General features: G+C 41.4%; 1 protein-coding gene across 1 annotated transcript in view; it reads right to left on the reverse strand.

The window, feature by feature from the left end:
* ERBB3 (erb-b2 receptor tyrosine kinase 3) overlaps positions 1–25481 on the reverse strand; it is a 138082-nt gene that overhangs the window by 65383 nt on the left and 47218 nt on the right. Inside the window, exons 2-3 of the mRNA XM_077483411.1 lie at positions 9665–9816; positions 4113–4299 (exon numbers count right to left, since the gene is read on the reverse strand). Coding sequence (XP_077339537.1) covers positions 4113–4299; positions 9665–9816 — 339 coding nt within the window. The remainder of the gene's footprint in view (positions 1–4112; positions 4300–9664; positions 9817–25481) is intronic.

A 25481-nucleotide genomic window follows, 5' to 3' on the forward strand; every position in this document is an offset into this window, starting at 1 on the left:
AACACTGAAGCTTGAAAAACGCTTCTAGCATAAAATAGCCTGCATGGTCACATAGGATAACACTATTAGCTTCTAGGAGCAGAAAATAAAATGCTCAAAAAACTGCTAGCTTAAAAAAATGTTCGTATGCATGGAGCCTAAAGCTGGCCATACCAGATTTCATGCGAGTCTCCCATTCATGCTAAACAGTGTGGATGGATGAATCTCTTCTACAAGCTATTGTTTCCTGACAGGCAGAACCTGTGGCTTTCAGAATAGCTGAACAGTCACTACATTTGACTGGATACAGTCACTATTCAGCTGACAATCTTCAGCCTAACTTCCTCGATCGAGGATGGTGGACAGTGGGAAGAATAGGGGTTCACCCAAGCTTGGATTTCAACTGGTTTATCGGGGGGGGGGGGGGGTGTTGTACGTCACTCCATGAAATCCTGAAATCCGTGGCTTTAGGCCAGTCAAAACTGCTCTTAAAGCGGAACTTTACCCATAACAACTTGATAAAAAGTAATGTTCTTTAGCAAGGACACATTAATAATTAAGCCACCAAAATTCATTTGTGCTGTAAAGTGTCTCCAGCATTGCTGCTGTTTCTTCTTGCCGGAGGCTTCCATTTTGCTGAAGCCCAGAGCCCCTGAACAGCAGTAAATCATAAAGCGGAACTAAACCCATCGATTTAATGGTTTCAAAAAACAGTTACATTCCTGGAATGACAGGATTGCTAACTGTCATATTTGCTTATGTCCTCAACCCAACTGTCAAACCATCAAATGGCTGGTGTCATAACTAATCACATGTGCAGCACCATGGCAGTTGCAGATCAAACATAAGCAGCTTCTTTGGCTGTAAAGAATAGGAGGGTTTAATTCCACTTTTAGGCCCCTTTCACACGATCAGCCTGCAAAGATTTGCCGCTCAGTTTTTCAGGCAGAACTGAGAGAGCCACCCACTGACTTCTATGGGCAGGCGGATATCAGCGGAGATGTGTCCACTGACACCCGCCTGCCATCCAATCCGACAAGATCCGCTCAAAACAGACGGATGGGGATACATTCATCATCCGTCCAGTGGATCGGATGAAAACGCACAGGCTGTCCATTTTCCATCTCATCATAAAAGACAGCGGAGCTCTGACGGGTCCGTCCCTACACAGTGAGCACAGACGGATCTGTAATGCGCCTGCTCAGCGGGGATCAACGGAGCGATCAAGTCAAAGGGCAGTGCTGTCAATCCATGGGTAGTGACAATGATGAAAGCCAGCACCCCTCAATATTTCGTCTGATTGTAGTTCAAGCAGACAAAGCCTATACTAGTGGCAACTCTGCTCTAAATTCAGGCGCAATGCAGCATTGTGGCCACACCATCATAGGAAGATGCATTAGGCTAGCTCAACAGTTATTTTGGGGACTTTGCAGGGGAACTAAGAGAAAACTGTAGTGCAAATGTACTTAGAATTAAGTGCAGCACATACTTTTTTATTAATGAGAATATTCTGATATGTGCCCTCTAATTCATCTAAAGTTTGACAAGTTAACTTAACCTCCCTGGCGGTACGATTATTTCGGATTTTAGGTGCTAAAAGCGGTACCATTATTTTGCATGAAAATTTGGCGTTTTATATTGTAGTCCTGCAATTCTTAGGAATAACTCTCTTAAATCTGTCCAAACCAGAGTCTAGCAGACATCCCGGGTATGATAAAGTTTGAAAAATTAAATCATAAATTATAATATAATAAATAATTATAAATAATTGTACCAAATAATAATATAACAATAATAAAAATTATTCAATAATGTAATCAAATCAAAAACACTGAAATTTGCTCAGTTGCAGAATTGTCACTGTCATTACTTTTCAGTATTTGATGACGGATCTCCCCACAAATCGCTATCGCTCAATTCTGCGAGTGATTCTAATTTATTATCGCTGTTTTCTAGCTGGTCTAAAATCATTTTTGATGTAAAATGACAGTTTGGTTGCTATGGACAATCCCCAGTTTCCAGGCATAAAGAACATTTTTTATTATATAAAAGTGCATGCAGGACACTGGGCAGACCACTAGGGACAACGGGGATGTGAAATATTTACATACAGCAATGTAATCTGTAAGATTACATTATACTGTATGTTTACTGTTTGTTTCACTTTTTGAATTTGGCGCCGATCTCCGTGCCCGTGCGTCGCAACGCTCGCAGGGCACGGAGATCGGCGATGTAATGCATCGAGCGAGACACGGCTCGCTCGTACAGCGGGGAGACAACGCTGGATCCGAGGGAGAAGGTAAGTAAACCTCCTCCTGGATCCAGCGATGCAGTCCCGAGTCTGGCTCGGGGATACCGCTTTTGGTATGAAAAATCCACCCCGAGTCAGACTCGGGAACACCGTCAGGGGGGTTAAAGTGGATGTAAACCCTCACATATACCCAGTGAAGTTACAAGCATCAGATGATACTTTGCTAATCTATTTATAGCACCCACCCGACACAAATTTCAGGCTGGTTTTATCTTGGTTGACAGAGAACTTGTCAGAAGATATCATGCTGATAACAGAGCAAGGAAACAGCAGAAATACATGGGACTCAGTGTTTAGGAGACAGATGAGTATACATTGCAGATTAATGTGATTAGATGGTTTAAGAAAGGCCTGTATTCTTTCCTAAATGCACACAATATAACTGGGTACTAACATAGGAAAGTTGATCCAGGGAAAATCCAATTGCCTCTTCAGGGGGTCAGGAATGAATTTTTCCCCTGTAGCAAATTGAAGCATGCTTTGCTGGGGTTTTTCGCCTACCTCTCAATCAACTCTGGGCATAGAATTGGGTATATGGGACTGTTTGATATTATTTTTTATTTATTTATTTATTTTTATGGTTGAACTGGATGGACTTGTGTCTTTTTTCAACCTTACTAACTATGTAACTATGGGGATTATTTACTAAAGGAAATCCACTTTGCACTGCAAGTGCACTTGAAAGTGCACTAAAAGTGCATTTGGAAGTAAAGTCGCCGTAGATCCGAGGGAGACATGCAAGGAAAATAAAAAACAGCATTTTAGCTTGCATATGATTGGATGATAACGAGCAGGGCCCTCTGACTCCTCTTGTACCAAATTGTAATGTAACTGTAATGTCTGCCCTCATGTTGTAAAGCGCTGTGCAAACTGTTGGCGGTATATAAATCCTGTATAATAATAATAATGATAAAATCAGCAGAGCTTCCCCTCATTTCAGATCTACCCGTTAGATTTAGAGCGACTGCACTTTCAAGTGCACTTGCAGTGCAAAGTGGATTTGCCTTTTGTAAATAACCCCCAATGTAACTATGTAATGTGCCCAGGTCAAATTTCATGAATCGGGTTTACTTTCATTTTAAATGCACGATGAGGGGGAAAATGAAAGTATTTTCCATTTGCTTGATTGTACATTATTTTACTTTAAAAAACAAAACCGCAAACATCTGCTCAGGCTAATATACTATAGACCAGTGATGGTGAACCTTGGCACTCCAGATGTTTTGGAACTCCATTTCCCATGATGCTCATGCACTTTTCAGTGTAGTTGAGCATCATGGGAAATGTAGTTCCAAAACACCTGGGGTGCCAAGGTTCGCCATCACTGCTATAGACCTATATTTCTGAACTGTTACATCAAACAAACTATAATATAAATTAGTCCAATGATGAGGAAACACAGCTCAAGGTGTAAGTGCTGCAAGTCTAGTGTTGCATCCAAAGCAGAAGTGCCCCCCCTCCGGCTCGCCTTCGAGATCAACAGGGGAAAAATGGATGAATGGCTCCCGAAGGATACCAAAATCTTTATTGTCCTGCACAACAAATAAAAGCATATACGGCACAGCGAGCACCAGAAGATAAAAATGTTAATCATAAGCGGTTATCTGCGAGAAACACATTACCGCTTTTATCTCCTGATGTTCACTGCGCTGTATATGCTTTTATTTGTTGATCACGACAATAAAGATTTTGGCATCCTTCCGGAGTGTGCAGCCATTTATCCATTTTTCCCTATAATATAAATTACCAACTTACTCCATAAGACACATACGCCCTTAAAATCCCAAGCTGTTGGATCATTATTGTGATCAATTTCGCTCACCTGTTAGCTGGTGAAAGCCAAGCATCTGAAGGCCCCGTGTGCCATTAACCTGGTTATTAAGGGTCATATAAAGGGAATATTTGTCCTCATACAGACTTTGTCCTCGAATCACACGTAGGTTGTCTAGCGGCAGATATTGAAAAATGTTCAACGCGATCAAAACGTACCCCGTCACTTCACGTATAGACTAAAAAGACACAATGAAACACACATTAGCATCTTCATGCAAAGTTTATTGCAGTAAGGTCATAAACAGGGCATTGCACTATTCATTCGTCATTCTATAATAACAACTCTGCATGAGAAAATTAGATGTTGTACATTAATGGAAAGAAGGCATTAATTTCTCTTGTGCCGTCATCCAATATGGCACACTATGGAAGTTTTGTCAGACTGTTAAGGCTTCTATTCACAGAGGCCAGACATTATTGTCTAAAACATTCACATCACTTTCTCTGAGTACAGAGGCTGGGACAGAACTGTCTCCCCACAGCGAAAAAAACCCTGCTATAGTTAAAAAAGTTTAAAAACGTGTAAAAAAAAATAGAATGAAATAATTAAAATTATATGCATCCAGTACTTGCCTTCTACTCAGTGAAACCACCCACCCCTTGCACCAGAACCAAGCAATGGTGAGGTGTTGCCAAAAATCACTTCTTTATACTTTTCAACCCTGGCATACATCCCACTTAAACTCTTATCGCCAATATAAATATTCTACCAAATATATTAATGTAAGTACATTGTGCAAATGGAATCCAACCAATAAGTGATGATTGAAGTGGCATTGTTACACTCTAGGAATGCACTGCTGTGGTGCAGGTTATGGCTTTCTGTATTCACCTGCAGTGATGGGAAGCCTCTCCCACTGGCTGGAGCTGTACTTTACCTGTTCTAAGCTGTAGGGAGGAGTAGGGAGGGGAAACAAGTTGTGCAATATTCCTCTGTGAAGGCTGGTTAAACAGGACTGGTGGGAGCAACATTCCTGTGACGGAGGTGCTAACTCGGTGAACTGGCTAACATTTCCAACCATTTATTCACACATGAAACAACAGACATCTGTATTGTGGGTGAATAGTACAGTGTCATTTTAGCATACCTTTAGTACATACTGCGTGAAAAAAGTGACTACTATGAAGGAAAGTTCAATAAAGCTACTGGTTGCATGATGAGAAGCAAGCAAGAACTCTTTTTTTAAACTTTTATTCAATCCTGAAGGGGACCAAGAGCATATAGCACCCTATTTTTCTGTTTGTGGCTCCACCCCAGTCTTAAACCCAAATTATGGGCATTTCTGTGGTGGGGGTTACAGCCAACAACGAGCCCTTCCCCCTCTCTAAGCTGACTGTTCCTTTACTATTCTGGATAAATAATCAGTTTTGCCCCAACAGCGCAGATAGTTCTTTCATAACAGTGAAAATTCACTTGGCTATGAGGCTCTTTGTGATCTATCTGCTGATGCTTGTGCACATACCCAGTCCCCGCAGTAATGTGTGATGTCTCACTATTATGATTGAGCGATCAGGGCTATTGGGACCAGTGCTGTGCATTACACAGTGTCAGGGCTGGGCTCAGCCCTTCCTTCTCTGAGCTGGCCGCTCAGCTGTCGGCTAAGTGCCCGCTCCTATCTCTCAACAGTTACTCAGCTGTTGATGATATCCTGCTCGTCAGTCCTGCCTACTTAAGCCATCCAGTCCAGAGGAGCTCTGCCTTTGCCTTGGTCAACATCACAGAAACTATCTCCTGCGATCCAGTGTAAGACGTGCTTTGCTGACATCCCTTCTGGCTCCAGATCCTGCTTGCTGTTCCACATTGATCCCTGACTTCTGACTTGGCTGACTATCCGTTCTGGTTACTGGACTTTGGCTATGTTTTGACTAAGTTTGTTCTTTTACTTTGTGATTTAACTGTACTTCTGTCTCGGGTCGGATTTCATGGTTTCTGACACTCAGGCCCACATCGCTGATCATTCAATCATAAAAGTGAAAGGTCACTCAGCGCTGCAGGGCTGTGTGATCCACAGGGCAGGGCTGTATATGTTTACAAGCAGCCGCAGATAGACGCACAGTGCCACAGGCTGTGCAATCTATTGTGAATGTCAGCGCTGGGCTCCAGAGCAGACACTGCTGCCAGTCACTAGAAATATCATTCAGAATTCTGTCTCCTTTCTAGCCACATGGTCGGCCAGCAGATGGAACACTGTCCATCCACACTGCTTGGCATCGGCAGGACAGATTCCAATAGGATCAAGTGCTACATTCACTTCATCTTCCATAGGGTGATATAAAAGTTTAAAAAAGACTAGTAAGAGTACTTATTTTAATAGATGAGGGTCTTAAACTGTAATGCCGCGTACACACGAGCGGACTTTTCAACATCCAAAGTCCGAAGGACTGAGTCCGTCAGACTATCCGATCGTGTGTGGGCTGCAACGGACTTTTGACTCACCAAAGTCCGAAGGACTTTAGAATATGGAACATGCTTCAAATTTTCCCGATGGAACTCCGCTGGACCCGGTCCCCTTTGAAAAATCTGCTCGTGTGTATGCTACTCCGACGGACTAAAACCGACGCTAGGGCAGCTATTGGCTACTGGCTATGAACTTCCTTATTCGAGTCGGGTCGTACGTCATCACGTTCGAATCCGTCGGAGTTTAGTGTGATCGTGTGTGGCCAAGTCCGTTCGGCCGAAAAGTCTGTCAGAACTCCGTCGGAATTCCAGCAGAACTCCGACGGAACTCCTTTGGAAGTCTGTCGGACATAAGTCCTCTCGTGTGTACGGGGCTTTAGATTAGAAATTTTCAATAGATTTTGCTCTACATGCCACATGAAAAAAGCTGTGAGACACATTCAACTACATCTGTTCGTATCTTCCACTAAAATCTGCTTATTAGGCAGACCTTACTGGTGAAGATGGTGAGATTGAAATAATAGTTAAGCCTCGTACACACGAACGGACTTATGTCCGACAGACTTCCGAAGGAGTTCTGCCGGAGTTCTGCCGGAGTTCCGAAAGAGTTCTGACGGGCTTTTCGAATGAGCGGACTTGGCCACACACAATCACACCAAACTCCGACGGATTCGAACGTGATGACGTACGACTGGACTCGAATAAGGAAGTTCATAGCCAGTAGCCAATAGCTGCCCTAGCGTCGGTTTTAGTCCGTCGGAATAGCATACACACGAGCAAATTTTTCGGTAGGAACTGGGTCCGGCGGAGTTCCGTCGGAAAAATTTGAAGCATGTTCCATTTTCTAAAGTCTGTCAGACTTTTGCGAATCAAAAGTCCGTTGCAGCCCACACACGATCGAAAAGTCTGACGGAATCATTCCGTCAGACTTTGGATGTCGAAAAGTCCGCTCGTGTGTACGGGGCTTTAGACTTTCTACAGTATTTTATACAATAATGCTCAACGGGGCTTTTTTTCTTAAATTATAGATGCGGGTACTCTCCCCTTCATAGTCACCCCTTGTCTTCGCCCCCTACCCAGCCCCTAGTACCGTTCCTTGGTTCCACCCCCTACCCACCTCCTAGTATCACCTCTTTTAGGGTACTTTCACATTGGAATGGGGGTTTGTTGGCGGTACAGCCCTGCTAGTATTAGCAGGGCTTTACTGTCGTTTTAGCTCCACTTTTCGGTGGCTAGTGAGGCAATTTTCAGCCCCGGCCGAAAAAGGGTTAAAAGCGCCCATGTTGCAGTGCTTCAGGAGCGCTGCCCATTGATTTGAATGGGCAAAGGCGGTTTAGAAACGCTGTATACAGCGCTCCCACACTGCCCCAAAGATGCTGCTTGCAGGACTTTTTTTCCCGTCCCGCAAACGCATTGCCCCAGTGTGAAAGCACTCGGGCTTTCACACTGGGGAGGCACGAGAGGCACTTTTTAGGCACTTTACAGGTGCTATTTTTAGCGCTAAAACACATGAAAGGAGCCTCAGTGTGGGGTCTGAGAACCAAGAATCATTATGTGGTTCTAAGTAATTTATACAGAATTTGTTAATGATAACAGGAAAAATGCTAAAATAGATCCCCTGCAGGTAACAACAATAAATCCCCCGCAACAACAGTCACCTCCCCAGCAACAATAGATCCCCATTAACAATAGATCCTCCAGCAACAATTGATCCCCACCAACAATATTTCCCCCTCAGCAATAACAGATCTACCACAACAACAATAGATCCCCTGCAACAATATACCCTCAGCAACAATATATCCCCCTCAGCAACAATAGACCACCCCAACAACATTAAATCTCCTAGCAGCCAGCATTGGTAGACCCCTCCCTCAACAGGAGATCCCCCCAGCAACAACTGAACCCCCAACATTAGACCCCACTGCAACAATAGATCTCCCCAGGGACAATAGAATCCCCAGTATCCAGCATCATCTGACCCTCCAACACACCCCACCACCCCTTGCCACTACATACATTCATTGCTGGGGGTGCCAGAACTGCGTTCTCCTGCGTTTCTGAAAAAAGCCCCGATGCTCATTACTGTATAAAGACTAGGATTGGTGTGTGTTCACCTACCATTTTCTTGAGTAGTATTTATAATTACTTGTATATAAGTGTAATCTCATTAATAAGGCGGTTACAACATTTATTTATTTGACATTGAGAGTGATATCTAATCTATATGGTCTTTCATATTTAAATTGCAGAATACGTCAATTTTAACCAGTAAATTAATACAGATGACTTTCTATTAGGAATTCCTGACCACAGTTTACTTAAAGCTGAACTCTGGGTATAAACGCACCTTGTGCACACCAAATACCTTTGCAAACCCAACTATTTCCTTGTAAAGTTAGCAGTGACATCACCACTGTGCCTGTAAAGACAGCAGGCATGTGAGAGGGGCACTGCAGGCTCCACCCACTACAGGCTTCCGGCAAAAAACTACAGGAGGAGGCGGAGTCAAGACCAGTCACCCTGCACAAGAAGAGAGAGCAGCAGTGATTGGTCTTTATTACAGGACGATCCTGCATAGGAGGCGAAGTAGAGGAGTTGTCTCTTAACAGATCACTGAAAAGATCTGGAAAAAAATATACAAATCACACCAAGATTCAAGTAAGGATACACAAGCCTCCTGCATTTAGACAATATATGCTTATCCTGGAGCTCAGCTTTAAAGTAAAACACCAGTCAACAGGTTTGGCTACAGTGTGGAAGGGTTTGAAATGCTGTCCGGTTTTTATTGATGTCTGTATCTTTTTCAGGGAAATTCACTTTCAAGTTCTTGCCTTGTAGCCACTGTCAGCACAACAAAAAGCACAGGAAATTGAATTTGTTACAATTGTCATCAAACAGTAGAAAAGGGGGGATCTGGGGACACCTTTTCCAGTGATGACATTCAAAGATTGGGATTTTGTGAATATTTCATTTTCTGTTTTCTTTGGAACAGTGAGTCAAAAATATTAGCATAAAAATAAAAAAAAACACCCAGAGGGATGTTAACTCTTCTCCAGCCAAAGCCATAGAACACGTTTTGGGTTCAGTTCTACTTTAAAACACAAATTGGACAGTGTTTGTATTGCTTCTTTAAATCTCACCTTTAAGAATGACAGATCTTTATTGTTCTCAACCAGCACAATCTCCAGGTTACCCATCACGATATGACAGTTGTTGTACATGTTCTTCAAGGTCAGATGCTGGTATTCAGCCTCACCCGTAACACTGAGGCCATTCACTGTCCCAGTACAAACTGTAAGAAACAGAAAAAAATGCATTTAGGAAAAAAAAATCTCTTTTCCATAAAAAAAAGGGGGGATTTTTTCAAAGTGAAACTTAATATATGCCTAAAGCCCCATACACACTATCAGATTTTCTGCTGATTTTTTTCCTTCAGATTTACGAAAACCATATAATATGAGGTCAAACCTTAGGAGTTTCAATTTGTATGCAATCAGGCAGGTCTTTGTACTACATGGTTTTGGTAAATCTGAAGAAAAAAATCTGAAGAAAATCTGATAGTGTATATGGGGTTTTATAGACACAAATTCAGGAATAATACATAATCTTAATCGCAGGTAAAACCCAGCATGCTGGTTGTACCCAAGGTGATCGATTGATCAACTTGGTACATTCAGCCTGCCCATACATGGTTTGAATTTTTCAGCTGGTTCCTGCTCAACCAACCAAGATTCGAACCATGCCTGGCCTGCCTAAGGGCTTGTTCACATGGGTGGGGTGTAAAAGGAAGCAGCGAAGCCGTGGTTTAAGCTCTCCCTGAAGCCCTCCTAAAGAAAGGCATGCAGCCTCTCATGGTGTAACAGCTATGCTTTGCTTGTGGGCGCACCACAAATAAAACCGCATGTCAAATTCACAGGGTGGTACCACTGCCATACACAACCCATTTAGATGTATAAAGCCAGGTTGTATGCGCTCTGCAGGTGTGGTGATTCAGCCCTTTTAGGGTTAAAACAGATGGTGACACCACCTGTCAAACACCTTCTGAAAAGTGATCCACTGCAGATCACTTTTCAGAGGGGCAGCAAGGGTGTGAGAATCTACATGTAAAGATGGGATGTATATAGTTCAAATTTTGGCTGATTCTTGTTGAAAAATCAAAGGAGTTCAGAGATTTGTTTGTGTTTGGGAGGCAACACCTTGATCAGTGAGGTTTTACTTTAACTGCTAAAAAAATTAAAGCTGACGACTTGCAGGAAGAATGAAAAATTTGATAGACTAAATCTGTTACGGAAGTTATATATGTATCCTAATGATTGACAGATTACAGAAGAGGGCTGGATACATCTACAGGTGAACTAGGAAAACTGCCAAGAAACTGCAAATTTCAAAGAAGCTTTGTTAGACGGGTAAACATAAAACATTCCAAAAATCTGAATCATTACAATGATCACTATGCCAGATTAGTATTTTACAGATTTTCTGTGTTTCTTACATATTAACTACAGATAAAACACCAACCATTCCTTTCTCTATAACAGTACAAAAATCAATATAGAACAGTAATACAATTGAAAATGTTGGAAGTGCAGATACACAGTTACATTATGCGAATGCTGCCCATCATATATACATTTCCTTTACTAAATAATAGATATTACCAATTCCAATAAAGAGCATTGCAGTATTCTCAGGGAAAAATTTTAAATTACATTTTTTTATTTAAGCTGAGCTCCAGGCCAATATGAAATACACAATTAAATGTAGTTATGTATTAGTTAAAGGGGTTGTAAAGGCAGAAGGTTTTTTTTTCCTTATTGCATTATATGCATTAAGATGAAAACCTTTCTGTGTGTAGCAGCCCCCCTGATACTTACCTGAGATCTCTCTTTGTCCAGCGATGTCCACGAATGTCTCAGCCGTCTTTTTTTTTTGCTCTCCCCCGCTATATGTCTTTCTTGTTCCATTTTAGCCGCCCTAACTGCACCCTTACATTTCCTGTTGCATTCTTTATAAAGTCTTAATGCTGATGATCCCTCAACCCTGTATTTTTTGGAGACCTTCTCCTTTGCTTTTATATGCATTTTTACATTGGAGTTAAGCCATCCAGGGCTTTTCTTTGTTTTTTTTTTATTTATTACCCAATGGGATGCATTGGCTAATGCCCTTATTTAATATGCTCTTAAAGCAAACCCATCTCTTCCCCGTGTTCTTTGTTCCTAAGATTTTATCCCAATTTATGCCTTTTAGCAAGGTTCATAGTTAAGGGAAGTTGGCTCTTTTGAAATACAGTGTCTTTGTATTCCCCTTATGTTACCTATCTGTGTGATTTATACTGAAGCCAATTGACCCATGATCGCTGTTTCCTAAATTGCCCCGTATTTCCACATCCGTAAGCAGGTCTGTATTGTTGGTAATCAGTAGATCCAGTAGCGCTTTATTTCTATTGGTGCGTCTACCATCTGACTCATGGAATTGTCCTGCAATACATTTAGGAACTGGCGAGACTTAGACGAATGTGTGGTTCCCTCCACCCAGTCTACGTCTGGATAATTAAAATCCCCCATTATAACACTTCCCATACTTGCTGCTAATCCAAATTGTGATAGGCGATCTGGCTCCCAGTCCTCCCTCAGGTTAGGGGGCCTATAGCATACTCCCAGTATTATTTTCCCCTTAGCTTCATCCCTTTGGAGCTTTACCCATAAGGATTCCACCTCCTCCCTAGCTCCCTTAGTAATGTCATCTCTCACATTCACTTACACATTATTTTTGATATATAGGCATACCTCTCCCCCTTTTTTACCATCTCTATTCCTGTGATAAATGGTATACCCATGAATGGTTGCCAGCCAATCATGAGAGCTGTTGAACCAGGTCCCACAAAATCGAAATCCTCCTCGTACAAAAGTATCTCTAGTTCACCCATATTGTCTGCCAGGCTCCTGGCTTTGGGGAACATGCCACATAGTTTAGACCGGTCGTGTACTATCCTCTTATTGGGTGTTCGGAGATTGCAACTAGGACTTGTTACTATACTTACCTTGGGTTTATGTGCTTTAGTTAAGCTACCACTAATGCCCCGGATAGTACCCCTGGAATGTGTTCCGTGTTGACTATCTCTACCTCTGGACCCTCCCCCTTCACCTAGTTTAAAAACCCCTCTAACTTTTTGGCCATCTTCACTCTCAGCATATCTGCACCCTCCTCATTTAGGTGCAGTCTGTCCCTTTTATAGTACCGGTGACTGACTGAGTAGTAGTCGACCCAGTCCTCCAGGAGCCCAAACTCCTCCTTACTACACCAGCTCTTCAGCCACTTGTTTACTTCCCTAATCTCCCTCTGCCTTTCTGATGTGGCTCAAGGTACCAGTAGTATTCCTGAGAATACTACCTTGGAGGTCCTTTTCCTTAATTACCTCATACAGTTCGGCGCTTTAGGTCTTTGTTACAGATTGCCCTCTCTGTCCTTCTAAGAAATGAGTCCCCTGCCACCAGAATCTGTCTTTCCTTTCCCTTTGCTTCCCCCTGCCCCCCCCCCCCCACACACACACACACACACTGGAGGAGTTCTTCCCCCGGCAGCTAGGAGTGTCCCTCAGCTCCAGTAGTGCTGGTCCCTGACTGGTTTCACCAATGTCACTCAATGGAGTGTACTTATTCGGATTGCTCCAGCCCAGGATCGGTCTCCCTGGCCCTTTCCCCTCTAGCCTTCCTGACTGTCACCCATCTACTTGTTTCTAGTGCCTGCATCTCTTTGTCTTTGAAGGCTGGAGGAATATTTAAGCTAGAATTAAGGAGAGAGGGTGAACTAGAATTCCATCGGGCAGACAGGTCAGTTAAGGGTCAGACATTAATGGAGGGTGGAATGGGGATAGATGGGGGAGGGTTATGGCAGGTGACAAGAAAGTTCCCATGTTGCAAACAACCATTGGAAACTATAGTGCCATTTGTACTACAAAACAAGATATGAAAAACCAGAGCAAAATGTAATAATGCATTAAAGTGTTTGTTCACCAATGCCAGAAGTCTGCCAAGCAAAATAGGTGAGTTGGAAGCTCTGGTGCACGAGGAGAGCTATGATGTAATCTGTATTGCTGAAACTTGGCTTCATTCCTCACATGACTGGGCTATTAATATTCCTGGCTATGCACTCTTTCAGAGAGACAGGGTAAAAAGGAAAGGTGGCGGGGTCAGGCTCTATGTGAGAAATGATCTCAAAGCGAGTGTGAAAGAGGACCTGGTTGATGGAGAGTGTGATGAGTCTGAAGCATTATGGGTGGAACTGCATATAGATGTGCCTAGTTCAAAGTTAATCATTGGAGTTTGTTATAGACAACCCAATGTTAATGAGGAGGTGGAGATTCAGCTCCTTGCACAGATGAAAAGGGCTGCAAGGGCTGGAACGGTGATAATAATGGGGGATTTTAACTACCCAGAAATTGACTGGAGTAATGGCGCTGCTGAGAGAGTTAAAGGGCAAACATTTATAAACCTAATACAGGACAATTTTATGGTCCAGTTTATTGAGGCCCCAACTAGGAATTATGCTCTGTTGGACCTTGTAACCTCAAACCATGCAGAGCTTATTACTAATGTTCATATAAAGGAACATCTTGGTAGCAGTGACCATAATATGATTTCATTTGATGTTAGCTGTAAGCAAAAAACATACGGGAAAGATAAAAACAACTTCAAGAGAGCAAATTTTCCAAGGATGAGGGCTGCTCTCCAGGACCTGGACTGGGAGGGAATATTGGCATTAATGAGCACAGAACAGAAATGGGAATTCTCAAATTGACTGTGAACTCACTGCAAAGTATATTTCCATGGGCAATACGTTTAAAAGGCTAAAAATAAAACTTATGTGGCTCACGGCCAAAGTTAAAAAAGCTATAAACAATAAGAAAAGAGCTTTTAAAAACTATAAAAATGAAGGAACACTACTATCGTTTAAATGTTACAAAGAATATAACAGAATATGTAAAAACAAAATCAAGGACGCAAAACTGAAAATGAAAATGAACAGATTTTAAAAGATAGTAGGACAAACCCCAAAAAATTCTTCAAATGTTAATAGTAAAAAGGTGAAGTCTGAGCATGTAGGCCCTTTACAAAATAATCTTGAGTGGGTGACTGGGGACAAAGAGAAGGCTAATTTATTAAATACTTTGTTCAGCTCTGTGTATACAAAGGAGCATAGGGGAGCTCATGTCCATAATGGGGATGGTAGTGACACAGCCCCAAATGATCCAAAATGGTCCAGAAATATTTATATAGAATAAAGGTGGATAAAGCACTTGGACCAGATGGCATCCACACATGGATCCTAAAAGAATTTAGCTCTGTAATTTCAAAGCCATTGTATCAAATTTTTAGGGACTCATGGATGACGGGAATAGTACCACTGGATTGGTGTAGGGCCAATGTGGTGCCTATATTTAAAAAAGGAACAACGATTATACCAAGTAACTATAGACCTGTTAATTTAACTTCTATAGTCGGGAAGATATTGGAGAGTTTAATAAAAGACCACATAGATGAGTTCTTGCTGGAAAAATATATTTTAAGCAACAGACAGCATGGATTCATGAAACACAAAAGTTATCAAACAAATTTGATTTCTTTTTATGAGGAGGTAAGTAAAACCTTGGACAGAGGGGTGGCGGTGGACATGTTATACTTGGATTTTGCAAAAGCGCTTGACACAGTTCCCCACACACGGCTCATGTGTAAGATAAGTCTTACAGGCTTGGAAATATCAGTTTGTAAATGTATAGAAAACTGGCTAAAAGACAGAATTCAGAGAGTAGTGGTTAATGATTTTTACTCTGAATGGTCTAAGGTTATCAGTGGTGTATCCCAAGGTTCAGTGCTGGGACCCTTACTTTTTAATATCTTTATAAATGATATTGGGTCTGGGATTAAAGGTAACATTTCTGTCTTTGCAGATGACACTAAGCTATGCAGTGGAATAACATCCTTACAGGATGTCTCCAATTTACAAGCTGGCCTCAATGCACTGTCTAATTGGGCGACTATGTGGCAGATGAGGTTTAATGTTGATAAATAAAGAATATTCATACATCATACATACTAGGGGGAGTACAACTGGGGGAATCAATGGCAGAGAAGGATCTGGGGGTTTTGGTAGATCATAAGCTCAATAATAGCATGCAATGCCAAGCTGCAGTTTCCAAAGCAAGTCCTTTCTTGTATTAAGAAAAGTATGGACTCCAGAGAGAGAGAAATAATTTTTCCCATTAGTAATTATTTTTCCATTAATAAGACCTCATCTGGAATATGCAGTTCAGTTTTGGTCACCAGTTCTCAAAAAGGATATTGGGGAACTGGAGAAAGTGCAGAGAAAGGCAACCAAACTGATGAGAGGCACGGAGAAGATCAGCTTTGAGGAATGATTAGAGGAACTGAATTTATTCACTCGTGAGAAGAGGAGATTAAAGGGGGAATATGATCACCATGTATAAATATATGAGGGGTCCATATAAGGAACTTGGTGTTGAGTTATTTGGTAAACACTGAGGACAAGAGGGCACTCTTTACATCTAGAGGAAAAGAGATTTCATATCCAAATACAGAAAGGTTTCTTCACAGTAAGAGGTGGTTCTGGCCAGCTCAGTATATTGCTTTAAGAAAGGCCTGGATTCTCTCCTAAATGTACATACTATAACTGGCTACTAACATGTATAGGTAAAGTTGATCCAGGGAAAATCCGATTGCCTCGCTGGGATCAGGAAGGAATTTTTTCCCCTGCTGTAGAAAATTGGGTCCTGCTTTTCTGGGGAGGGGTTTTCACCATCCTCTGGATCAACTGTGGGTATAAGATTGGGTATATGGGATTGTATGATATATATATATATTTTTTTTATTGTATTTTTTTTTGGTTGAACTAGATGGACTTGTGTCTTTTTTTTCAACCTGACTAACTATGTAACTATGTATGTCTCCACCCACCCCTGTGCTGGCCCCTGCCGAAACCTGCCAGTTACGTTCCCGGCTCTCCTTTAGTATGGAGGGTCTTCTCAGTGCTGACAGTTGCTACACTAGATTCAGAACCTGGGCTTCCAGGGAAACAATGTGCTTACATTTTGCACAGCAGTATTCGCCCTCGATCGGATGATCAAGGAACGCATACATGCTGCAAGATGTACACCGAGTCGCATCTCCACACCCGCTGGGCAATAAATTAGTACCTACTAATTTAATGATGATTGGGGATTATACCCTGTCCAAATTACCTAACAACTAGCCTCCTGACACTAACAAGACAATACACAGGTATTCAACAAGACAATACACAGGTACTCGCAGACCCACATGCACTCGCAGACCCACGTGCACTCGCAGACCCACATGTACTTGCGTAAATTGACAAACAACTTGTAACTTTGTTTAGCCAGACTTATGCTCCTCTATAAAATCATACAACCAGGCCCTGCCTTCTGTGAGCTGTCTTCAGACGTCAATGCAGTTGAGCAATAAAGCCTTGTTAAAGACCCAGCTCGGCATATGATTGGACCATTATAGGACAGAGCAACACTGATGAGGTAATCAATCTGCTCTGTGCTCCCATCAGTAGGATTGCAGTGTTCAATGCAATAGAACCTAACTGGCCCCTGGTGCATATTTTCTCTTTGCCAGTTTGTGTGGTGGGGATTACGGAAGGTTTATCAGGTTTATAAAGTAATTTTAACGGAAATATGGAAACATTTATTTAATGATTTTTAATAAATTACAAAACTGCATTAATGGTGGTTTATTATTTACATAGATTCAGCTTTGAGGTGAGCATAATACATATTCAATGGTCATCATGGTGGGGCCACCTCAATAGTATTCAGGCCCCAAGCAGTATTAGGGCCTGTGTTGATGTGGTTTTGTTTACACCAGAACTGCTTCACTCCCCATGAAGGTCTTTGGGAATGCAAAAGCAGTTTGACGCTGCTTAGAAGAAGAATGTCAGGTACAAGTCATAAGGAGGCTACCTGCATGTCAAAGACACCTGTCAATGAATTGTGAAGGATCTCAAGAGTGACTCAAATTGATCTCAAGTACAAGTGGAATTAACCCAAATCTGAGCTGCATTTGCCCATCCACACAAACCCAGAGCTCGTTGACACTGGCCCTAATGGAATAAATGCTAGGCTAGGCAATTTGTAATGCGAGTACGTAGATGTGGCTATAATCTACATGGGCCAAAGAAGTGGCATTTTGTCTCTTAAAAAGATCTTGCTGAATTTTGCTACAATACGGTCTTGTACAGCTAAAAGAAGTACACTGATACATGCTGTGTTTTTAGGTCATACCTTTTTTAGCTAATGACTAAATATATATTATTATGTATAGCCCCTCTGATTTCATCAGCATTATATTTATATCCACCTTTTGTAATAGTATTACAACAAAGAATATGTAGCTATTTTCCTTCAAAATGGCACGGTAAGACTAAAGCCAGCCGTAGATGGTGGGATTTTCTTTCCTGCAACCCATGGTTGAGTCCACCGTCAACACGGAAATACCAGTGTAAAAGTGTAAGATGCTGCTCACCCAGCCAGCTGCTCATGGATGTATGTGATGGCCTCCGCCCTCAGACCTCTGGCCATGATCTGACATGTTTCACCCACCCACCGGGGTTTAGTGGCAGAGACCTATAGCTGTAGATGATAATTATAATTATAATTATAAAATAAAAATCTGACATGCTGGTTTTACACAAGTTGATCAATTGATCAAATTGGGTTCAATCAGCCTGCCCATAAAGAAATTCGGACTATCTATGGCTGGCTTAACTTGCCTTTTTATTTATTTTGCATACAGGAATTTGGTAATTGCATTTAAAACTTCTATGCATAGTAGTGAATTTTTGAGAAAATATGGTGGTCACTGACAGTATGGTATTTTAACTGTTTTTTTTTTTTTTTACTTTATTTTTAGTATTGTGGCATCTTAAATAATATAACTTCAAATGAATTAGAACTATACAATATATGCATATACCAAAATATGCAAAATAATAAAGCCTTCCAAATTTAAGCAGAAATCAGTCAGCGGATAACTAATTTTACATTGTTATTTTAAATTAGACTTTTGCTTACTCTAGTGCAGGGGTAGGCAACCTTAGCCCTCCAGCTGTGGCGAAACTACAAATCCCATCATGCATCTGCCTCTAGGAGTCATGCCTGTGATTTCCAGGCTATGTCTCATGGGACTTGTAGTTTCAAAACAGTTTCTTCATTCAGTAGATGTAAACCCCAAGTGAAAGTCATTACGTTTGTTAAAGAGCTATGTGTTGCAAACAATTGCCTCTTTTCATACAATACTTTATTTCATCTTTTTCTTTTAAGCCTTTGTTTCAGCTCAGTGCTGCTGATCGCCTGTATTCTCTTTGCAGTCACTTTCTGTCCACCAGAAATACCATTGTATTTCTCAGGGTGGGTTTGATGAAAGTGAAAATAGTGAACATGCCTGGGTAATGTGCATCAGCACTGCCACTTGTGGTCTCCATTGGAAGCCCATTGACAGGGACAGAGCATTGATAAATTAGATTGCATCATAACAATGTGGTACTGTGGATATGAGGGATGAGTAAACATGTGCCACGTCCCAATATATTATATTGGAAAATACGTTTTTGGATGATATAACATTATAGGCACAACACTAACTACATAGTTTTGTAAAAAAGTTTATAAATGTATTATTTACAGAAACATACGAAACAATTTTAGAAACACTGACTATTATCCACAATTGTGCCTTGAAGCATACAACATACCACCTATGTATCAGAGAGTAGACAGAGGCATTGTCATTCATACCAGGAATTTTCTGCACAAAGCGCTGCAAATTTAAAATATTAAAAATTACGTGTAGTTGTTTCTATGAAATTTTAATGATTTGGTTTGCAGAGAATTAAAACTTCTGCATGTGGGATAGAAGCAGTGGGCCCAAAGTTGTTATACTGCCTAGGCCCCTGCTTAGTCTTGATCAGGCTTTGACATGTACTGGTCAACACATAATGGGTCACCATACCATGTTTTCACAGCTGTGTATAGTAAATTCCACAGTTCCAGGTCTAGATTGTCAGCACTGGACAAGTGAACCATTTTGTCCTACATAGATATTTTACAATCTTCTGCTAAACAATAGACAATCTAATTATGGAAATGGCTTCTAGTGCGCAAAGCTTGTAATTTCTTTCATAGGAGTTGTGAATAATTAAAATAAGAGGGAAGCTCAGTGATGGATAAGGGTGATTTTTTCCCCCTCAAGACGTAAAAATGGGAAAGGTCAGGCATTAGAAAGGATCCAAACAAACCCAAGTACATTGACAAGTGTCCAAGCAATGCTGCCCCCGCCTCTGCCTGTCCCGGAGAGAATGGCTCCTCTCTCTGCTGGACACAATGTGTCCTTTTCTGTGTCTGGACACAGCCTCTCATTGTGCCCTGAACAGGAATCTGATGAGAGGCTCAAGGGGCAGGAATGAAAAAAAAGTGAGGTCTGGATGTAAATAGTAAAGAATTTCTTAACCCCCATTGCCATAACAAGTCTGTGGACATTACTGCATTCAATGCAACATGCATGTGTACACACACACAGAAAGACTGTATGAACTTACTATATGCAGGGTATAATTGTAACAATGCACATAATAAGTCCTTGCTATTGTACATCATACTACTAAAGAATTCAAACCCATATTTAAAAGGGAATTTGTTTTCCGTTGGCAGCCCCACAGTATCTCACAAAAGTCAGTACACCCCTCATATTTTTGTAAATATTTTATTATACCTTTTCATGTGACAACACTGAAGAAATTACACTTTGCTACAATGTAAAGTAGTGAGTGTACAGTAAATTTGGTGTCCCCTCAAAATAACTCAACACACAGCCATTAATGTCTAAACCGCTGGCAACAAAAATGAGTACCCCCCTAAGTGAAGATGTCCAAATTGGGCCCAATTAGCCATTTTCCCTTTCCAGTGTCATGTGACTCGTTTAATGTTACAAGGTCTCAGGTGTGAATGGGAAGTAGGTGAGTTAAATTTGGTGTTATCACTCTCACTCTCTCATACTGGTCACTGGAAGTTCAACCTCATGGCAAAGAACTCTCCGAGGATCTGAAAAAAAAGAATTGTTGTTCTACATAAAGATGGCCTAGACTATAAGAAGATTGCCAAGACCTTGAAACTGACCTGCAGCACCTGTGGCCAAGTCCATACAGCGGTTTAACAGGACGGGTTCCACTCTGAACAGGCCTCGCCATGGTTGACCAAAGCAGTTGAGTGCACATGCTCAGCGTTATATCCAGAGGTTGTCTTTGGGAAATAGATGTAAGAGTGCTGCCAGCATTGCTGCAGAGGTTGAAGGGGTGGGGGATCAGCCTGTCAGTGCTCAGACCATACGCCGCACACTGCATCAAATTTGTCTGCATGGCTGTTGTCCAAGATGGAAGCCTCTTCTAAAAATGATGCACAAGAAAGCCCGTAGTTTGCTGAAGACAAACAGACTAAGGACATGGATTACTGGAACAATGTCCTGTGTTCTGATGAGACCAAGGTAAACTTATTTGGTTCAGATGATGTCAAGCGTGTGTGGTGGCAACCAGGTGAGGAGTACAAAGACAAGTGTGTCTTGCCTACAGTCAAGTATGCTGGTGGGTGTATCATGGTCTGGGGCTGCGTGAGTGCTGCTGGCACTGGGGAGCTACAGTTCATTGAGGGAACCATGAATGCCAACATGTACTGTGACATACTGAAGCAGAGCATGATCCTCTCCCTTTGGAGACTGGGCTGCAGAGGAGTATTCCAACATGATAACAACCCCAAACACACCTCCAAGACGACCACTGCCTTGCTAAAGAAGCTGAAGGTAAAGGTGATGGCCTGACCAAGCATGTCTCCAGACCTAAACCCTATTGAGCAACTGTGGGGCATCCTCAAACAAAAGGTGGATTAGCGCAAGGTCTCTAACATCCGCCAGCTCTGTCATGGAGAAGTGGAAGAAGACTCCACTGGCAACCTGTAAAGCTCTGGTGAACTCCATGCCCAAGAGGGTCCAGGCAGTGCTGAAAAATAATGGTGGCCACGCAAAATATTGACACTTTGGGCCCAATTTGGAAATTTTCACTTATTATTTTGAGAGGACAGCAAATGTACACTGTTATAACAAAAGAATACATACAAAACGATTTAACATGTTACGTCACTTCTGACATATTCTGTTAAATGTAAATTCTCATATTGTTAGTGACTGCTTCACTTTCGACATGAGATTAGCATGCCACAAAAATCAGACGTTCTGTCGTCCGAAAATCAAAGTGTGCGTACGAGGCTTAAGCATGATAGAAAAATATTTCTTCTTCTCAGTGCATCTGACAAATTTAGCAAACAGCTGTAATTTACTTACATTTTTACAAGTTTGTCTCCACCCAATACAGGCATACCCCACTTTTAAGTATACAATGGGGTTTATTTACTAAAGCTGGAAAGTGCAAAATCAGGCTCACTTCTGCATAGAAACCAATGAGCTTCTAACCCCAGCTTGTTCAATTAAGCTTTGGTAATAAAATCCGGAAGCTGATTGGTTTCTATGCAGAAGTGAGCCTGATTTCGCACTTTCCAGCTTTAGTAAATAAACATCATTGTGTACTTAAAAGTGGGGTATGCCTGTAGTACAGGACACATCTGGAGTACTTTGAATGTGTGTGTAATGCATCAATGTTCTAAAATAAAAATTCTAAAAATAAAAATAAATTCCTTGTCAGGTTTTTATTTCTGTCTGTCCCCCTTATTTGTTCTAGTGATCACTGTCACGGACAAAAATGTGATGAGACATCTAAAATGTTACAGTTATCAGCAGAGCAGGAAAAGGGGGGGGGGGGGGGTGTCTTGTACTGGTGACTGTCTAGGAGGACATTTTTCCTTGTATTGGAAAAATGTCTTTCTACTTTCTGTTATGTCTACAGGACACAGATGGCAAAAAAAAAAAAAAAAAAATGGGCAGTGGTTTTAACCATTTCCAACTCTACCCAAAACTAGAAAGAAAATAGTTTTCAGGTGCCCTATGCTTTTAAAAATAACTGAAAAGCAGCAGATAGCTAAATTTCAGTGTGTGTTATGTCCTGCATGAGGGCAGAGTGCCCAAGCAGGAGATTACAATAAAAGGTGAGCAAAAAGTGTATACAAGACAAGCAAAATCAAGTTGGTACATCCAACTCGCCTTACTGTTTGCTGTGTTATTTGCAGTGAGCCGATTTAGACTGAAGAAGTAATACATTAGCGTTGGTGATGAGTGGCACACTGGGGGAGCTGTTAGAGATAAGCAGCTACCCCCTTGAGCTCCTAGTGCTGGGAGACTGCTGACAGATCAGCTATGGAATTTCGTCTGCTCTCTGTCCATATCTCTGAACTTTGCCATACAGGGAAATTGCTGTTATAATATAGGAATAATAAGAATACTACCATTTTTTACCTTACTATATAATGAGAAAAACAGACCAACGAATGTAGGACCTATATAAATCAAGGCTGGCAGGAGGGACCTGGCAGGCCTTCATTAAATGCAACAACCTCTCCACAGTGGTGGTGAAAATCATAATCATTTTGAAATCAATATCATTGACATAAATGCCAACTATCCCCAAATTCCTGGGGCAGGCCTGAATCTAGCTACTCCTTTCCGGTGCTGCTGTGTCCTGGGCTGTACCTGGAAGGCTTAGCATCACCCTTTTTTGAGTTACTGATCACTGCTGCAAATAGTTGGTTCTCACATAGTTAAGGGCAGGACCATCCAGAAAGTGGTTGTAATCTGGATAGGGCTGCCCGGAAGGAGGACATGTTAAGTGTGGGCAGTTTCCCAGAGATGGGGATGAACATGTTGGCAAGTAAAGGAAAAAAGGATTGACAGTCCAAGAAGCTCCAGACTTTTTCGGAAACACCCACCCATGTTGGCAAGTATACATTGATTTAAGCAACATTTTTTCTTGATTATTTGGAGAGCCATATATCTTGTGAGCTTGGTTAACATACATATGATACATACATACAGTACATATTATAATAACAGATACTGTAAACCGGGTGTCAATCAAAAGTAAGGAATAAGTGTGCAGTAAACCGGTAGTGACATGAAAACAGGGGTATAGATCGCCGTACATACCAGGATACTCCTAGCAAACCACAGAGCCTTTAAAAAACATATCTAAATGCCCTTTCCATTGCCAGCACACAGACAACCTGCTTTATACTCTTGGAGTATAGAGGTCATACTATGCTAGGTGCAGGGGGTTTTAGGGGTTTACATGGGGAGAAGGGGTTAGTAAGGCTGAGGGGTTAAAGAATTATGGGGGGAAGCATGTTAGCTGCAGGGGAAGCTTGGTTTGGGAGTTGAAGATATTCATTCTGTAGCAGTGGTAACATAATTGGAGCTCAAGGCTCTTGGCACAATGAAAGTTTATAAGCAACTTTAGATTAGAAGCAATGCACAGATTGTATAAGGTAAAGTGACCCTCTAGCTAATTTTTCAAAAAAATGTATTAAAGTCATCCTGCAATAGAAGATGTTTATCTCTCCAGTGACTGGCATATCCAATCTCACTTTCAGGGCTACAGTTGCCAATGGTATCTAACTCTTTGGACAGTGTCAGATGCCTGGTCTTCCACTGGGTACTGTGGTTTCTTCTCTCAACTCCAGTTTCTGCTGTCAACTCTGTATATCATTACAGGACACAGTAGTGACATAGGGGTTGGCGAGAAGACAAGAACCAGTATTACTCCTGCTCTTTTACAAGGTTGTCTTCAGTTTTATTTTTCTAAGTTATTTTAAGTTATGAGCCAAGAACTCATCTACTAAGGAAATATGGAGGTTGTCACTGCTGAACTTTTATTGCTAAAATTCTATTTGCCTGACTGTTATTCTGATCCAACAGTTTTAGTGCTTTTTGAGTCACTAACAAGCGAACAAGTATACAGATTAGTAGCTCTGACTTTCCTGATTGACTTGTCCCTGGTCCGTGACTCAGAAAGCATCAAAGCCATTGGTTTAGACTGACAAGTCACTGTCAAGTGACTAACATTTTCATAAGTAAGTCTGCAATGAGAACCTACATTATCTCTCAGTACAGGGTTCTTTTAAATAACCCAACTTAAAAAAAAAAAATCTCCCAATCATTTCATAAATTAATTTATTTGTTGTTGATAGAAACCATCTACAATAAACATTTGTTACAGCTACAGGATCAATAATTATGATTTAGAAAAAAATGACCAAGCATATTGATGGTTAAAAAAATAATTTGGTCTCTATAGATTGCATTTCAAGACTCACCTTGAAGTGAATGCGAGGGCCTGGCCATGGTATTACATACGTCACCTTCATATAGTGGGTTTGATTTACTAAAACTGGAGAGTGCACACTTTGGTGCAGCTGTGCATGGTAGCCAGTTAGCTTCTAACTTCAGCTTGTTCAATTATTATTATTATTATTATTATAATACAGGATTTATATAGTGGCAACAGTTTACGCAACACTTTACAATATAAAAGGGAGACAATACAGTTAAAATACAAGGGGATTAAGAGGGCCCTGCTCAGAAGAGCTTACAATCTATTAGGGTGGGGCAGGTGGTACAAAAGGTTGTAACTGTGGGGAATGAGCTGATTAAAGTGGTAGGAGATTAGTTGGAGATGTGATAGGCTTTCCTGAAGTGATGAGTTTTCAGGGATCACCTGAAGGTAGCAAGAGTAGGGGATAGCCGGACAGGTTGAGGTAGCGAGTTCGAGAGGATGGGAGAGGCTCTGGAGAAATCCAATTAAGCTTTGACAATAAAACCTAGAAGCTGATTGGTTTCTATACAGAGCTGCACCAGATTTTTCGCACTCCAGTTTTAGTAAATCAACCCCATTGTCTCTTCTTTCTGCTTTGAGATCTTCTTACTTAAT

The sequence above is a fragment of the Lithobates pipiens genome, unplaced genomic scaffold (genome assembly GCF_037356315.1).
Source record: "Lithobates pipiens isolate NorthernLeopardFrog02 unplaced genomic scaffold, aLitPip1_a1.2 Scaffold_16, whole genome shotgun sequence".
Taxonomy (NCBI): domain Eukaryota; kingdom Metazoa; phylum Chordata; class Amphibia; order Anura; family Ranidae; genus Lithobates; species Lithobates pipiens.